The sequence below is a fragment of the Sciurus vulgaris genome (assembly GCF_902686455.1).
Source record: "Sciurus vulgaris genome assembly, chromosome: 11".
Lineage (NCBI taxonomy): Eukaryota > Metazoa > Chordata > Mammalia > Rodentia > Sciuridae > Sciurus > Sciurus vulgaris.
Window position 1 is genome coordinate 8,991,424 of NC_136472.1, and position 18,213 is coordinate 9,009,636.

General features: G+C 57.8%; 1 protein-coding gene across 1 annotated transcript in view; it reads left to right on the forward strand.

Annotated features, from left to right (window-relative positions):
- The first annotated feature begins 1,767 nt into the window (after positions 1-1,767).
- The window catches only part of NRXN2 (neurexin 2), a 101,285-nt gene continuing 84,839 nt past the window's right edge, over positions 1,768-18,213 (forward strand). Inside the window, 2 exon segments of the mRNA XM_079104058.1 lie at positions 1,768-1,970; positions 10,602-11,578. Of these exon segments, the coding sequence (XP_078960184.1) occupies positions 10,849-11,578 (730 nt within the window). The 5' untranslated portion in view covers positions 1,768-1,970; positions 10,602-10,848.

An 18,213-nucleotide genomic window follows, 5' to 3' on the forward strand; every position in this document is an offset into this window, starting at 1 on the left:
TCTCTGCTCTGGTCCCTGGGTGGACACGCATGCCAGAGAGGAGGCTGCAGGAAGAGGTGCATGCGGTTGCGGGGTGAAGGGGCACTGGGCCCTGGGGTCAGAGAGGTGATCTCACATTCACAGGCCCTGACTCAGCAGTTCCCATTCTCTGGCTCCTCCAGTGGCTTTGGTGAGGATGGCTTGAGGGTCTCTCCAAGGTCAGAGCTGGTCTGAAGTCTGGGACCTGATTCCCTCCCAACCCTTAGCAAACACCCCCTGTAGCCTGGATCCCCCTTCTACCCTCTCACAGGCCCCTCTGGGGGAGTGTCCACATTAATCTCTTCAGTAATTGATCGGTCTCTGTGAAGTGCTTAGATGGGCAGGGTGACCCTGTGGGCAGGTCTCCTGTCTGTACCTATTTCCCTTGGCATGTATTTGCCCTTGAGCGTAAAGGCACCTGTGTACATAGTGTGTGTATATGTGAGCAAGTATGTGCTTCCTGAGGCACTTACCATGATGGGGCATTTTTGCAGGTGTTCTTGGTGTCTCTTTGGATTGCCTGTTTGCACGGATAAGTGTGTTTGGCTGTGTGTGCATATGCATGCATTAGTGGTTTAATGTGACTTCTTGTACACTGCCTCTGGCTACAAAATGCCAACTACCACCAGCTGTGCAGATCACAGACCCTGCAACAGGAAACAGGGTCCTGGAGTGAGCTGGCAAAATGCTCTAGTGTACACGTACACACACACACACACACACACACACACACACAGCCTCATTCAGAAGGCAGTGTTCAGCTTACTTAGTGGCACACACACTAGGTGCTAGGTCCACCTTTTCTTCCCTGAGTGAGTAAAGGGATGTCCCCTCCCCACCCTCAGACGCATGCAAGGTGATAGAGCTGCTGCGCACTCCAGTACCCACCTGAAACTCATGGTCGGGGGACAGAACAGAGAGGGGGCTGTTGCCAGTTTCCCACAGTGAGCAGACATGAGTACCCGCCATCCCACCCCCAAACTTACTAGGCAGAACTGGGAGTCTGGCTCCAAACTCTGGGATTCCCATGAGACTGGGCTGGGAAACCCCAAGCCCCTAGGTTTACCCCACCCCCATCTCTGCCTTTCCCTCCCCCACCGCCTTCCACCTTATCCCACCAAAGACCCTCTCTCCTCGGTTCTGGAGGCTCCCAGATAGGAGGACCGGCTGCCCAGCCGCCCCCGCCCCCCCCCCCCCCCCCCCCCCGGGCCCTGCAGTGGGAGGGCGGCCGGGGTCCCCTTCCCGAGGCTCCTCGCAGCCCAGGCCCACCCCCGGGATCAGCCAGCAGAGGGCGCTGCGGCTCAGGCCCCGCATCAGTCCTGCTTCCTCGGTGCCCCAAGTCCGGGTCCACGCCTCTCCTTTGGCTTGTCCCAGTCCTGATCGCTGCCACACAGGACTCGCCGGTGGGGTGTGGAAGGTGCAGGACCTGAAGGCTCGACCCAAGGGCGAGGAGCTAAGGCACCTGGTTTCCGGAAAAAGACACTGAGGCTGGGTTGGGAATGGGCTGGGTTGGGGACCCGGGCGTCTGGGCTAAAGACCTCGAGAGGCCGGGAAGCCCTCTGATGCCCTGGGGCCGGGACGCCTGGGTCCCGCGCGGGGGAGGGAGGTGGGCCTGTGGAGCCGCGGGACTGGCGGCTTCTGCGCCTTCGCATTGGCTGCGCCGCTCGTCCGTTGGCGCAGCGTGGTCCAATGCGCGCGCCCTGGGGGCGGGCACTGGTGCTGATGCTGCCGTCAGTCGGTGTTGCAGGGATGCGGCGGCGGGAGCAGCCGCCCTGACTCGCGGAGCATCCTCCTCGGAGCGGCACCGCGGCGGGGCGGGCGGGGACGCGGCTGGGAACCAGAGAGGCGCGAGGCGGCCAAAACCGCTGGTCCCGGCTCTGCCACCCGCCGGAGACGGGGCGACCCCGGGGCTCTGATCCCTACTCTCCAGCTCCTGGCGCCCCCAGAACTAGGTACGGGAGGGGGGGCTGCGGCGGAGACGGGCGGGGGGCGGGAGCCGATCGGGGGAGGGGAGCGATCGGAGGGGGCGGGGGAGGCAGGAAGGATGGATTGGGGGCGGGGGCGCCGAGCTGAGAGGTCTGGCTGGGTGACAGCTAGGAGGCGAAGCTGCTGGGGGGCTTGGCGGTCGGAAGCTCCCTGTGGAAGGGGGCATTGGCCCTGAGCTGGGGCGAATGGAGGGGTTAGAGGGAGGGTCGTTGGGGGAAGGGATGGGGAGAGAAGGAGGGGCATCTAGAGGGCTGTGAGAGGGGCTCTGAAGAGGGTCCCCAGGAACTGGAAGCAGTGCTGGGCCAGGGGGCTGGGAGCTGTTGTGCTCTGGAGGGTCCGCAGGGCAGAAACCAGCGGGACTGGGCTTCGTGGGAGGAGGAGAGGGGCTGGAGAGGAGAGGAGTGGAGAGGAGAGGAGCAGGCCAGAGGACTTGCTCTACTGGGGGTGGGAGCCAAGGGGAGAGGAGGTTATGGGGGGAGCAGAGGGGAAGGTGCCACGGTGCTCAGGGAGGGAGGGGTCTGTGCCGGGGGAGACTGGGCAAGGTGGGGGGCCTGAGAGAGAGGAGCAGAAGCTTGCGGGGGAAGGCCAGGGTGATGAGCAGCAAGACTGGGAAACCAGTAGGAGGGGGCTCTGCTAGGGTGGGAATGCGCTGGGGGAGGCGACAGGTTCTGGTCAGAGTGCTGCAGGGGGAGAGGATCGGCTGCAGGGCCCTAGGCTGGCTCCCCAACCCCTGAAGAGGAGGGGACCATTTTTCATATCCCAGCCTTCTCCCCAGCTGAAGGAGCAGTCTTCCCTGGGTTCTTTGGGCTGGAGTGTGAGCTCTTGAACCTTGATGGGCTGTTGGAAGCAAAATTGGCTTTGGGTGGGCGTCTCCTTTACTCTCACCCCCTTGAGTCCTGGGAGAGGGATCTGGTGCCTCACTGAACCAGCAAGGGCTGGGAGGGGCAGCCTGGAGGTGGAGTGGAGGCAGACCCGGCCTGGAGTGAGGAAATAAATCTTAGGGGTGGGTCCTGGGTCTCTGCTTGGGGGTCTGTACACCTTGGTCTTCTGGGTGCTGGGTGGTGGGGTGGGTGAGGACCTTCTATTCATTCCTGTTCCTCTGGTTCACCTTCCCAGTCTGGGTGTTCCTTCCTGGGGGAGGGTGAACTTAAAGGTGGTTTTACATTCTCTGTCTTCTGTCGGAGAGGGAGGAAGAAAAGGGAGCAGGAAGGAAGGGAGGAGGGCGGTCAGCTGGTCCCTTAACCGTGGAGCCTTTATTTTGTGGGTGCTTTAGCAGCTCAGGGATGCTGGCATCCAAGGCTGGGCGGGATCTTCCTGGGGGCAGGGGAGAAGGCTGGCTGGGAGGCCCTTCATTCCTGTTGGGGAGGTGTTCTCAGACCCATCCTGTCCTCAGCTGCACGGGTGGGCGGGACTGACTGGCGGGCAGTGGCTGCTGGGGACTTCTCTCCAGAAGCCGGGGCCTGTCCTGGCGTCTCTGCCTGCTGAGTACACACAGACAACAGGCTTCTGAGAGGAGGGGGCTAGGTTTCCGGAGGGACTGTTGGGGGTCCCTCGTCCCTTCCAGACTTAGTCTCTACCCAGGTCCAGCTGCTCTCTCCTGCCCGCCCTTGCCAGTGACACAGACACTCTGACACAAATACACATGCTCGGTGGCACCCACCCAGACACACGCCCACACAGGCACACACACCTGCGTACACAGCACACCTCCCGGAGCACACCACCCACACTCCCGCCCAGAGAGGCTGCCACCTTGCTGCCTGCCTCTGAGGCCTCCCCCGGGAATCCTGCTTTCACGTACACGACTCGACACATACTGCCCCTGGGTCCCCCGACACCACTGCCAGCCCTCGCGCTCAGACGTGCACAGGCCTCCATCCAATGGTTCCCCTCCCCATGCCCACATACACCTCAAGTACCCCTACCCCTGCCACCTAGGCCTTCCTCCCTGGAGCACACCTTCCCTCCCGGGTGCCCCCATGCACATATGCCTTCCAGACAACCATCCTGCGCCACATGCTTGTCGGGTCTGAAGCGCTTGGCCTCAAGCCTTTGTGTGAGTGCACATGTGTGTGCGTGCGCAAGCCGGTCTACACATATACCGGGCTATTATTTTGAGATGGGGTCTCACTGTGTCGCTTGGGCAGTTCTTGAAGTCCTGGGCTCATGCCATCCTCCTGCCTCGGCCTCCTGAGGAGCTGGGACTCCACATGGCTGCTGTGCTGCCTCTCACACCCTTCAGCCTTGGCTCACATCCCCAGTTCATTCTTCCACCCTCTCTCTTACCTTTGTACCCCGCAGAAAGCCCCAAGCCCCAGGCCCTCCCGCCCCTCTTGATCATGCAGTCCTTCTGGGTCTAGCCTCACTCAGCCCACCTGGCCTTCCTTAGAACCCGGATACATCACCCCCACATGGATCTTCACACACAGGGCCCCTGCTCTGCCTTTGCAGAGACACACTGTGCGTTCATTGGAAGCACCCCGCCAGCCCCTGCGGGGATGCCCCATGTGTATCCTCACACCCCACCCACCCCCAGCTCCATCTGTCCCTGTGGCTCTCCCATCTTGCCCCTTCCATACTGACAGGCCTGTGGGCTCCCCGAGACTCATTCAACAAAGAATCCAGCACACACGGCATTACTGTCATTTTCAAAGTTGTTCTTCCGCTGCCATCACCCTTTAACTTGGGGGAGGCAGCGAGGGTGAGGCTGCATGGACTCCACTCTGCCCTGGGTGAGCCTCAGCTTCCTCATCTGTTAAATGGGTGCTCTCATACCTACATCACAGGGGTGTTAGCAGGACTAGATGAGATGGTTAAGAAGGCAATAACAATGGTACTTAATGTGCACCTACTGTGTGCCCGGCTCTGTGAACTTCCTTTCATCTGATGTGTTTGTCAGGCACATAGAGGGCCCCCGGTGGGTGGTTGCTCTCATAACTTCTCCTACACACACACACCCTGCCATGGTACGTCCCCGGGTACCTCAGGCTTATTCACAAGGCCACCCCTGGAAGCATCTGCCCCTTTTGCATTGCTGGGGTGCCCCCATCCAGGTTGGCATGCCCCAGCTGTGCCTGGCACGGGGACACTCCATGTGCCCGTCCCATGCACTGCTTACCCCAGGGCTCCAGCCCCCGCTCCGCCAAGTCATTCTCAGCACCTCCGGCCCCAGCCCGCCCCCTTCTTCAGCCCCCCTCGCTTGACAGAGCCTCCTTGTGGCACCGTGAGCCGGCACCCTATCCCCAGGTCCTTTCTGCTTCCCCCAAGCACCCAGAAGCCTGCCCAGGGGACCCGCAAACACACCCGCTCCCTCTCAGCCCTGCTGGCGTTACCTCCCATGGTCTACCAACCTCTATCTGCCTGGCAGAGTGGAGAAGAGCCGGGAGCCCAGGGCTTGGCTAGACTCAGACCTGAGCTCCAGCTCGGCCACTTACGAGCTGTGTGACATCGTGGGCCCCTTCTGCCCTGTCAGTTTTCTCTGCTGTAAAAGGGAGAAGCGATAACACCTGCCTAACTTACACCCCTTATAGGGTCCTGGTGAGAATCAAAGGAAACGTTAGGTGCTTGTAGTTTTGTAAAGTGTAAAAGGCTGAGATGGAGTGTTTTAGAAGTGATTGTTAGCATAACACACCCCTCACGCTTCAGTCTCTGCTCGGTGCTGTACTGAGTGCTTTACACATATTAATTTGAATTCTGCCAACACTATTCCCACCCCTGTTTTACATGGAAAGAAACAGAAGTACAGAGAGGCTAACAAACTTGCCAAAGATCACCCAGCTAGACAGGGGTAGAGTTGGCATTGGCAGCCAGCTCCGGAGCCAGTGCATCTGATTAGTGTACGACTTTGTTTCTGTCCCTGCTGGGGCTGGGGCTGGGTGTGGATAGGCCCAGGTCTCCTTCCCTCGTCTCTGCGAGGCCATCAGAACTGGAAAGAAGGAGCAGGAAGCGCAGTAGGAACACTCTTCGGTCCTGTGGGTGTTGCAGGAGCTGGAGGGCATCTTCTACAACATGCTGACCTAGGGACCTTGGGGTTGAAGGGGTCTGAGGCCCCTGCCCCTGTGACTCAGGAGCCCCTGGAGCATCCTGAGCAGTAGTCATCTCACAGCCCCCTGCAGGCGGGAGTGTGCCCCTGAGGCAGGCTGCTCCGCAACACTCCCAACTTTGGATTGCCAGCAAGTTTCTCTTCAGCTTGAGCCAAAATCTCCTCCCCCCATAGCACGCACTGCTCCCACCTGTCCACGGGCTGCCTTCTGGGGCCACCAGAATGTGTGTAAACCAGCTCTTCCTCCTGGCGCCTGGGGGAGGCCCCTGCTGTCTCACTCCCAGCTGGCATGAGAGGATGTTGGCGTGAGGCGAGGAGAGCCAGAGGGAGGCTGGCATTCCCATGGTGGAGGTGTGTGTGCGAGCGTGCGCGTGCGTGTGTTGTGCACCAGGCCAGAGGGGGCTGAATGGATGTGGGAGAGGGCCCACGCTCGGGGCTCTGCCGGAGTGGGCTTGGACTAGCTCACTCGGGAAGTTGCTTTGATTTGCTCACTGGTCAGGCCGGACGGCCAAGGTCTGATCAGCTGGTACAGGGGGAGCTTCCAGAAGGTAAGGCTAGTGACCTTGGGTCTTGCTCTTCTGTGCGACGCCTGATCAGTTTCTGTTCCTCTCTGGGATTCAGTTTCTACCGCAGGAAAAAATGAGAGGGGTGAACCCAGTGGCTCGAGGTCTCTGTCTTTAGTTCTGGGTGGGCTCGGAATCTGGGGTGCCTGTGTGGGGGCCAGACTGGGAGCACGCGGGCTCTGAGCCTCAGACACTGCTCTGCAGCTGTGGATGGTGCGGAGTGGAGGAACAGTCATGGCCCAGGAGCCAGCGACCTTTTATCTACTGTGCTAGTGAATTCCCCCTTCCGAGCTCTGCAGCTTTGTAAGACAAGGTGACAGAACTGCCTCTTAAAACCCGGGGGCGGGGGGATAGGACAGTGCCAGTGCGGGTCCAGCCTGGGGAGCCCCAGAGTTGCCGCCCAGTCACAGTGGCACTGAGGACAAGGCCGTGTGGCTCGGGAGGACCTGGGAAGAGCTGCTGGGACATTGCCAGTGAGAGGAGGTCCGCAGAGGCCCTGAGGGCAGCCCTGAGGGTGGCCCAGCCCACCTGTGGCATCACCTTTGGCCCAAGGCTGTGGAGTGTATGTGTAGGTAGGGGCACTGGGTGCTGACTGGGTGCAGAATCCCGGGCTCTGTGGGAGAGGTCGGTCCCCTGAGGAGCAGTGACCTGGGGAGATGGGGGCTGGGAGCAAGCACGATACTGACCTCTGTGAGCCACAGGGTAGCCTGGGGGCCACTGCGCCAGCGTCCCTGCACTGGTAGTGGGCACTAGAGGAGTGTGGGCCTTGGGGGCTGGTGTTTGGATACAGTGGGTGTGGGAGGCCTCCATTTCAAAGCCTGCAGGGTGCCCTTGCCTGGTACAACTCCTGGGGACGCCTTTACTGGACATACTTGTGCAAGGCAATGGCCCCGGCCCGCGGGGAGCAGGTCTCTGGAAGTAAGGCTGCTGCTGAGGACAGGGAGCCCCGGAGCAGGAGCTGAGCAGGTGCCTCCTAGGCTACCAGGACCCCTGTGAGCTGGAGGTGGGTCTGCAGAAGCCTGGCCCTGCGTGGGAGAGGCCGGGGAGCAGCAGGTGTCCTGAGCACTGCAGGGTGAGGTGGGGTGGAGAGGACCCAGGTGTCCATGTAGCACTCGCTCCCCTTGGGGTTCTCTGATTCGCAAGCCCGAAGCTGCCCCAAGGGCCTTTGGGTCCCTGGAGAGAGGACTTGGGAGGGCTGGGGCTTCCTCCTGGCTGGCCCTGCAGCCCTTGTCCCCGGTGTGGAGCTAGGTCTGCCTGTGCTGCAGAGCTTTGGGCTGTGGGGAGAACGAGTAATGAGTGTGAGGCCCACGGCGCAGCCCTGCCCTTGCCCCTTATCCCCCACAGCGACCCACAGACGTGCCTGCCGATGGCAACCCCCACTCTCCCCCCACACCCAGGCCAGGGAACCACCCCTTCCTGGCCTCCCAGGCACTTCGCACCCTGCCTCCAACCAGGCAACCACGTCTGGCTCCCAGAAGCCAGGCGTCTGCTGCCCCACCTCTATGAGGCCTCCCCACCGTCTTCTGCTATCTGTCGTCCAGTTCCCGGAATGGAGGGAGACCCTGTCCCTAGGCCTTTTCACAAGGACCCCTCTGCCATCTTCCAATAGGGATTGTGAGCGTGACAGGGGCCTGCGGTGGGAGGTAGGGAGGGCTTTGGAGGGATCACCTCCTCCCTGAGCTGGCAGGGGGTGGACAGCAGCTCGCAATCGCAATCCCTCTGCTAGTGGAAATCAATAGCTAATTAATTCCCTCCCCAAAACAGTGTCCGAGGCAGGGGTGGGGGCCAGGAGGGAGGCAGACAGAGGCTAGGCTAGGCCAGACTGACTGAGACCCCAACAGAGGCGGTTGGGAGGATGGTCAGTCTTCTGGTCACCAGGGCTTGGCCTTTGTTGGGGGATCTCTGCCCCTTCTGGAGAAAAAGGGGAGCGTTTCCTGTCCTCTGAGCTTCAGGGACCCCCTCCCCTGCCCTGGGCTGGGGTGGGGGGTGCATGTATGTGTGTGGGGGGTGAGGGCGTCAATCAGGCTGGGAGCAGGTGCTGCATTTAATTTGATTGGCTAATTAGCCCGCGCATGTTAATTATCTCCATTACCCAATGAGGAGAGGCAGCGGCAAGCTATATATAACCCGATGTGTTTGGGGGAGTGGGGGCTGCTGGGCTGGATCTCCTCCCTGCCTGGGAAGGGGCAGTCCTTGGAGGGAAGCTGGGGCAGGACATGTGGGTCCCCGTGGGAACCTGTAGGATTGGGAGGACAGCAGTCAAGGGGCTGATGGAAGGTGCCGAGGAGAGAGGACAGGGCTTTGCCGGTCTCTTGGAGAGCTCTCCCAGCACCGACAGTGGCTTCAAAGCATTCTCTGCCCATTTTCCTCCTGCATGCGGGTCACTCTAGCCAGCCCTACCCTCCTGAGACCCTGCTCCTCCTTCATTAGGATCTTTTAGGGGGGCCTGAGCTTCCTCTTCTTAGCTCCCTTCCTGTCCCAGCTCTGTGGCTCCTGGCCCCACCTCTGCACCCACCCCTTTCCAAGCCAGCCTTCTTGCTTTGTTCCCACCTGAGTTGCACCTGTGGCTGTCCTGCCCTTTGTCTCCTTGGTGGGCACGCCGGAGTTGACAGACTTGGATCTGAGGCCGAGTTCCCTGCTGACCCGCTGCATGACCTTCGGCAATTACTCAGACTTCTCTACGAGGGCTTCCCCAAGGGTTAATGGGAATAATGGGACTTCTCAGAGTGATTAAGTAAGATGACATTTATAAAATGCCCAGAATCCTGGGCCTTGACGAATGCTGTTGAATCCGGAGTTTAATTTTCTCAGTCTTCTCTTGCTTTTCTACTCTCAGGCCTCCTTTCTCTTCCATTATTCTTCCATCTCTGCCACTTTTCATGAGCTCCTCTCCTTCCTCTTTCTCCCTCCACCCCACCTTTCCCTGTCTCCTCCTAAACCCTGGCCCCTCCCTCTTTCTCTCCCAGGCTTCTCCCCACCTCCTTCTCTCCCTCCCTCCCCAAAATAAAATCAATGCAATATTCAGGAGGGTTGTTGGATATAAATAATTACGACTCAGAGTTTAACGAGATGCAAATTCCCCTCCCCGTTGTGGGGTATAAATTGCTCTCTGACAGCCAGTTACAAGGGTAATCATTTCAGAAAGGCAATTTTATGCAAATGAGCCTGCCTGCCTCCTGGTAGCTCCCCCATCTCTGGGTGGGGGGCCGGGAGGAACGGAGGGGTGAAGAGATTCCGGTAGTGGGGCCAGTCCTGAGGCTGAGGACTGGAAGTTGGGGTGGAGGGTGACAGTACTTCCTCAGAAGGACCTGAACTGGTGAGCAGTGGGGTTGGGGCCCCAGAAGGCGTGAGTGTGATTTGGGGGGAACTGGACAGAATTGGATGCCTGTGTCCTTGCAGGGATGGAGAGGGTTTGGGGTATGGGTATATGGTGGTGCCTGGCTTCTATCCTTTGCCCCCTTCCCAGCCTGGTTGCCCTGTGATACCATTGACGAATTGGCATTTAATTAATCCCAATGAATTATTTAGCAACTTCATTATCCAGCATCAAGAGCTGATGAGAGAGAGAGTGATCCCTGGCTAGAGGTGGGAGCCACCGCACAGAGGTTGGGCGGCTTAGAGAGGGCGGGTCACAGTAGGAGAGGTCCAGGACTCACCCGAAGGAGCTGGCCTTGGTCCTGACCCCTAAGTCTTTTGAGAGGTCAGGGTGAGGCCAGCAGGATTGAACTACTGAATTCCGCGGTGCCACTTTCCCACCTGTCCACATCTCAAGGCAATAATGTCCCTTCCGAGTCCTGTCTCCCCAAGTGTTTGTCCCCCAGTACCTCCGTCCGCAAGTATGTTTCTTGCTTTAAGACACTCTCCAGGCCAGGGCCAGTTCAAGTCCTAAAGGCAAACAGGTGGGCATCTGTTGGTTTGAGGCGGGAGCCAGACACCGACGGGGCTTGCTACCTCCGAACCCCTCATTAAAGCTTTCTTCTGTTTCCCCGCAGGCGTCCCTCCCCCAACTTCCGTCCGAGCCCGCAGCGGGGGAGGGGCTCCGCCGCCGCCACCGCCGGGGGAACGTCGGCACCTGGGCCTCAACGCGCATCGCCCCACCGCCAGGCCCATGGCACTGTGAGCCAGCGAGGGAGCCCCGCTCGGTGCGGGGGGCTCCCGGTCCCCTCCCCGCCCCATGCGCCCGCGGCTCTGAAGCCTGAGCGGGGCTGGGGGCCGGGCGGCGCCGGGGCCGCCGGAGGCATGGCGCCCGGGAGCCGGTGGCGACCGCCACCGCCGCCACCGCTGCTGCTGCTGCTGCTGGCGCTGGCGGCGGGCGCCGGCAGCCTGGAGTTCGGCGGCGGCCCCGGGCAGTGGGCTCGCTACGCGCGCTGGGCAGGCGCAGCGAGCAGCGGCGAGCTCAGTTTCAGCCTGCGTACCAACGCCACGCGCGCGCTGTTGCTGTACCTGGACGACGGTGGCGACTGCGACTTTCTGGAGTTGCTGCTGGTGGACGGGCGCCTGCGGCTGCGCTTCACGCTTTCGTGCGCCGAGCCCGCCACGCTGCAGCTGGACACGCCGGTGGCGGACGATCGCTGGCACATGGTGTTGTTGACCCGCGACGCGCGCCGCACGGCGCTTGCGGTGGACGGCGAGGCCCGCGCCGCGGAGGTGCGCTCCAAGCGGCGCGAGATGCAGGTGGCCAGCGACCTGTTCGTGGGCGGAATCCCTCCGGACGTGCGCCTCTCGGCACTCACGCTCAGCACCGTCAAGTATGAGCCACCCTTCCGCGGCCTCCTGGCCAACCTGAAGCTGGGCGAGCGGCCTCCGGCGCTGCTAGGCAGCCAGGGCCTGCGTGGCGCTGCTGCCGATCCGCTGTGCGCGCCCGCGCGCAACCCCTGCGCCAACGGCGGCCTCTGCACAGTACTGGCCCCAGGCGAGGTGGGCTGCGACTGCAGCCATACAGGCTTCGGTGGCAAATTCTGCAGCGAAGGTGAGCCCCGGGGAGTCGCCGCAGGGCGCCTGAGTGCGGGAGTAAGAGGCTAGAGGTGCCGGGGTGGGGCGGTTGCGAGGGCGGGGATCCGGGGTCCGAGCGGAGGGAGTGGGAGACAGTACAGCACCCGAGGGTCGTGAGAGCGTGCGTGTCCGCGAGAGGGCGTGTGCGGTTAATCAGTGGGCGGGGAGAGACGGCGAGCCGTGTGGGCGTGACCCGTGTGAGTCTGTCAGGTGTTGGAGGGGCTGGTGGAGGTCGTGTGGGCAGGCCCGGAGAGCGGCTGTGGCGTGTTGGCATGGGTAGTGGGGGGGTGGGCGAAACCTAGGAGAGGCAGTGGGTGGGGCTGGTGGGCAGGACCTGGGACGAGTTTGGCTTGCGTGGTGGGCGAGCTTGGCCTTGCGTGGGTCTGGAAGGGTTGCGAATGGGGCCTACGTGGGAAGGTCAGGGAGTGTGGGAGGCCTTTGAGGTTGGGAGCTGTGTGGCCCGGCCTGTAGGGGTGGGGCCATGGGGGCCTAGTGGGGCGGGGCTGTGAGGGGTTAGGGCAGGGCCAGTTGGGTGGGCCCTGCGGGAAAGTGGGCGTTCCCTGGGAGAGTCAGCAGGCCGTGTGGGCCGCACTTGCTGGAGGCTTGGGGTTAGGGACAGCCACAGTCTGTCGAAGGTCCTGAGTCCGCAGCCCAGGCAACAGGGCGTATGAGGGAGAGTGGGGTTTGCCATACTGTGACCTCACCCTCTAGGAAGGTGGGAACCGAATTTCTTTTCCATCCCAGAATCGCCAGAGCTCCTCGGAGCGTGAAGGGAATAGCGGGAGAGGGTGGCTGACGATCTTGACTAGGAGTTGACCGTTTGGGTGAGGGGCCAGGAGGGCAGGTAGGCTGTCCCAGGTGAGAGACCAGGAGGTGAGGCTTCTGTGTCAAACATTGGAGCCCTTCGGGCGCGGGATCGGGTTGGGGATTACTGGACTGTTCAGGGTTGCTGACTTTGAACAGAAGATAGAATGTGGAATGGGGACTTGGAAGGGAAGCGTTCTGGAGCGGGTTCTGCCAGCACCCCAGCTGCAAGAGGGATGCCTGGCAGGCAGCGAGGGTCAGAGTCTTGGGCTGAGCCTGGCCTGGGTCTGGGCTGTGATTTTAGTGGGGATGAGGGAAGAAGGGAGCTTTCAGGATCCTCTTTTACTTTGGTCTGGCCGGGTGGTGGGGGAGAGGTTTCCCCATCTGTTTGGGGGTGACAGTGCTTTTCCCAACAGGTGTGTGCAGTCAGACATGCTTTCTTCTCCCCCAGTGCCTCTAGAAGGTGTGGGCCACTCTGCAGTCGTGTGTGTGTCTACCCTCCAAGAGGTAGAGTCTTTGGGGAGTGTGTGGCTCAGAAAATGGGTGTCCCTGTGACTATGTGCATGTGGACATCCTCTGGAAGAGCCGAGCATGCAGGGTGGCCCTGGGTGTGAGAAGTTTGGGCTCTGGACAGTATCCTGATTGTGTATTTATAAGGTGTGGTAGATGAGTACCCAAGGAAGGGGTTTGGATTGTTTTTATGGAGCTGTTTGTACAAGGTTGTGGGATAGATCTTTAGGAACTGTGTGTATTAAATTAATCTGACACCTTCTCAGCTTTTCTCCAAGGAGCTCAGGTGCTCCCTAAACTGTGAAGTTGTGTGTCTTGTGCATAGAGGCCTGAGAGTCGTCTGGCAGTGTGTGTTATATGTATGGAGGGATCTGTTTGAAGGTGCTTCTTGATAGGAACCGAGTGCCTAGTGGGGTGAGTGCGTCAGGGAGTGTGCGCATGTGGAAAGGCAAGATCTTAGTAAGACACCTGGAATCTATGGAAATTCTGTCCAGGTCCTTGACTTTATTCTCTTAATTCCTATGACCCCTCTCGAGCAAGGCTTCCTAAGAAATAGGAGGAATCTTTTTTTTTTTTTTTTTTTTTTTTTTGGTGGTGGTACTGGGGATTGAACCTAGGGTGCTCTACCACTTAGCTACATGGCCAGACCTTTTTATTTTTTACTTTGAGACAGGGCCTTGCTAAGTTCCTGAGGCTGCCCTGGGACTTGTGATGCCCCGCCTCAGCCTCCTGATTTGCTGGGATTACAGGTGCATGCCACTGTGCCTGGTGGAGATGAACCATTTGATCTGTGGAGAGCTACAGTAACAGGCCCGGGAGTTCACTGTGTCTGAACTGGGCTTGCACATAGGAAAACTGTCGCGAGGCACCCTGGTCAGTCCATTCTTTGAAAGTATTCATTGGCCAGAGGTTTCTTGCGAGATAAATAAGGTGTGTGCTACTGAACGCAGGGTGTGTATGTGTCCGAGTAGCTGAGTGAAAGGGATGGTTTGTGTGTATCCGATGGGTGTGCATAAGAATGTTGGCGTCAGCTGTGTTGCAGCTGAGAGATGGCTATGTGCCTGACCTGCTGTGTGTGTGTGTGTGTGTGTCTCACATAGGAAATAGGAAAGGGAGATATAAGGTGGGTGTCAGGCAACTGGCAGGGCAGGGTTGCTGGGTGTATGAGGGGTGGGTATGTCTGTGTGTGAGCTGTTGAGAGAAGGGTGTGTGAGAAAGGGCACGATGTGCCTATTCATTCCGTAGTCTCTGCACCTAATATAGCACCAGGCGCTTAGTGGGTGTTTGATAAAGATTTATGGAATGAATGAAGAGATATTAATGAGTATTTGAGAGAACAAAGGCTTGAGGTGAGTCCATATGTACATGCAGACGTATGTGTGTGTCATATACACACGTGTGTGTTGTCAGACATATGTGGGGGTTGTAGTCACGGATTGTGTCTGGAGGTAGCAGGCACCGCAGGAGCCTGCCGACTCCCCTCCTTCTCCTGCCCCCACCCCAGTCCTCATTCTTTTCTCCTTGTATTTGTTCCTTGTTTCCCAGGCAGATTTCATGACATCTGATGCTCATTACACTTCTTCTAGGACATTCTCGTTCAGCCAAGGAGGGAGGGTATGGGATCCCGCCATGGTGACTGTGAGAGCAGGACAGCTTTGGGGCGCTCAGGCCTGGCTCCCGATCTCAGAGTTCTTAGGACAGAGTCCTCAAGCTTCCCTGGAAGTTGTAGTCGCTTCATTATTATCTGCTTTGAGTGGTTTCCAACTTTTTCTGAAATTGAGGACATTTCTCAAAGTCAGTAGTTCACACTATTTCTTCTAAATAGTAGTTATTGTTTTTATTTCTGTTTATTGGGAAAACAAACAACTCAAAGCTCCTATGAATTCAGAAAAGCTTTTAGATGACTTTGATGTTTCACTTGCCATTGCAGTTAATAAAAGATACATTAGAAAAATAGTTTTAGCTTCATACGCAAGATGTACCAAACTGCCTTCAGATGTTTGGTGCACATCTGGATTTGTGGATACTTTGGAGGCTTTGTGTGCCTTTCCAGGGTCTGGGCTTACCCACTGATTGAGAATTTCCAAATCAGGAATTTGCTTTTTTTTCTCTGGGGGGTCTGGCTACATGTAACTGAAGAGAGCTGAGTGTGAGTGGCTGGGAGTCTTGTCCCTGCTGTTGGTTATCTGCCAAAGGCAGGAGAGAGTCGGCTGGGATTTTGCAGGGGGTTTGCACATCTGTGCTTCCTCATGTCGTCTACGCATGTGGAAGAAGGGGTGCAGAGGTGTGTGTGGGAGACCTTGGGTGGAGGTGGGGTACAGATGTGTAGGGCTGAGTGTCAGGGGTATCCCGTGCTCAGGAGAGGGCAGTAGGAAGCTGGTGGTAATGTGTGCTTGTCTGTGAGAGGCTGTGTTGGGGTGGCAGGGGAATCAGAGATGAGGAAGATGGACCCTCTGCTCTGGGCGGTCACTGTTCCCTGAGGAAGCAGATAAGAAGGCAGTCCAGTGAGTGGTTAAGAGTGAGATTCCACATCCAGACCCCCTGGGCAGGGAACTTGGGCTTAAGCTTCCTCATCTGCAAAAGGGAATAGCTACAGTTCCTACCTGATAGAGTTGATATGAAAAGTAAGTTAGCTAATTCAGGTAAAGTGGGTAGCACAGTACCTGGCACTTAGAACATGCTCTGTAAATACGGGTTGAACATCTTTAATCTGAAAAATCTGCAATCTGAAGTGCTGTAGAAGCTGTAGTTTCTGAGCACTGATATGATGCCACAAGCGGAAAATTTGCCCATGGCAGGTCACAGTCAAAACACAGGCGCAGGAACAATATCATATAGAAGAGTCTTCAGGCCCTGTGCACAAGGCGTATGGGGAGCAGATGAATTTTGTGTGTGGAGTTGGGTCCATCTCCAAGACAGCCCATGATATGCACATATGCCAAATCTGAAAAAACACCCTACATTGGAAACTCTTCTGTTCCTAGGTATTTCAGATAAGGATTATGCAACCTGAAATGGCAACAAATAAACAAAACCTCAAAACAACACAAGAGTATGGGGTCTGCCCTGAGAAGCAGCAAGGTAGTGTAGCTTAGTGGTTAAATCACAGGCTCCTGAGGCTCAGATCTGGGCTTAAATCTGTCTTTTCTACCCACTAATCCTGCAATATCAGAAAAGTATCTAACCTGTAGACTCATTTTTCTTGATCTATAAAATGGAGATCAACATGCTTATCTCAGGTTCGTTGTGATAATTGTCTGGTACATAATTAGCAGTGATTGGTAATTATTGAAAGCAAGATATGATTGCGGTTCTTTTTATTATATCTTGAGGATATTTACAATAAATAATACATACTTGTGGACACATCAAAAGTTGGGGAGACACCATCAAATGGTTGGGGCAAGACTTAAGTTGTGTATTTTCAAAAGTTGTTCTATATCAGGAGAGATTTAAGTAGGGAATGCAGGATAGTGACTGTCTGAAGATATGTTCACAAGTTGGTTTGGTAATGGGTTTGTGTGAACAGCGTGCTGTCCGGGGTTGGTCTGAATACTGACTAGCAAGCGTGGCTTGGGGGAGGTCACTCCAAGCCAAGGAACCGGCAAGGACAGAGGCGTGAAAGGGGGCATATACATTGGGTCTGCAGAGGGTCCCCAAGGAGTGAATCAGCAGCAGGAGAAGTAGGAGGAGACTCCGGGGCTGAAGATTTGGCTAAAGTCACTCAGCTAACAGTGGGTGCTGACTGGGTACCATGTGTCGGTAAATGAGTCCCAAAAGGGCTCAGGTATATGGAAGTATATGAAGACAAGAGCCTCATTAGGAAGCTGGGGGTGAAGGGCAGCAGGGCCAGAGAGGGACTGGTGGGGGAAAGGCAAGAGATTTTGAGGCCCTGAACCTTAGTGTCTTGGAGAGTGGCCGAGGAGGGCGGTGACAGCTGCGGTGGCCGTCCTGGCAGCCACAGTGCTGGAGTGCCATTACTGAGGCTGAAGCTGTGCAGGGACTCTGCCTTTTGGGTGTGGGGCTGGGCTGAGAGGGAAGAGGGCAGTCGGGATGGGGAGCAGCTGTGGACAGCAGGTCACGCATGTCTTGGTTTGGGTGCCCCTGGGCGTTCCTCCACAGAGATGTCTGGGGGTTGGAGAGGTAAGACCGGATCTTTGCATTGAAGTGGGGGCTGCAGATGGTGCCCTGGGAGTCACATGTGGCGCGGGAGTATGTGAGGCTCTGGGATGGGACGAGGTGGCCGGGAAGCACAGAGCACCAGAGGACCATAAGTGGGAGGGCTGCGTCCCAGCAAAGGAGCGAGTTGGAGCCCAGAGAGGCCTGGATGGAGAGTCGAGGGAGGAGGAGGGCCCTGCAGCTGGCCAGCCTTTGCTGGGTCCCTCGGGTGTTTCAGCTCAGTTAATCCTCAGGATTCCTGCACGAGGGTAGCTCCATTTCCCAGAGGGTTAAAGAGAGGCTGAGAGATGTGGAGCTGGGACCTGCGCCCTGAGCTGACTCCAGGGCCGTAGCTCCTCACCTGTCTCCATGCTGCCTCCAAAAAGGAGTGCCGTGTCCCTTGATTATCTGAGTCTGGCTATTGGGGCGACTTAGGGGTAATGTCTCAAGCATCTTAAATCCCCTGGCCACAACTTCCCTGTAAACCAGGTGGGCTGAGGGTGTCCCCTATGGTTGCAGGCCAGCTGTCCCCGCACAGAGACAGGCCATGGGACAGATCAGGAGAATGTTGGTCTTCTGCGCCTTCTGGGAGGAACTGCCCCTGGAGAGTGGGGTGTTGTCCCCCTTAAACACCGAACTCACCCACACTGAAGCCATTTTCGTGGGAATCTTTTCACACTGTCACGCACCTCTCTGCCTTCCTCAGCGTAGTGCCTGGCCTGTGATTTAGCTTTTCCCCGGGGACTCAGCGAGGTCACGGTTCTCCTCAGGTGTTAGGACTGGCACATGATGGCTCCTTCCCTGAGGTTTGTCCCTGCCTGAAGTTGTGCCTGACTGTTGTGCTTGGTCTGTGGCCCTGACACTCTCCGTGGGTAGAAGGGGCTCCGGGCTGAGTGGGTTGGATTTTTCTAGAGAGTGTGGACAGTGGCTGCCCTGAGAACCCAGGGGTGGGCGAGGGGCTCCCAGGGGAAGATGGTGGTCGGTGAAGAACGTACACTGCCCTGTTTTGAGTCCCCTCTTCGCTACTTTCTCGGGGTGCGTTTACTGATCCGCATTGTTTTTCCGTGTCATCTTACTCTGCAAAATGGAAGCAATAATGTTGTAAGGACAGATAGTTACTATGGTTACTAACCCGAGTGG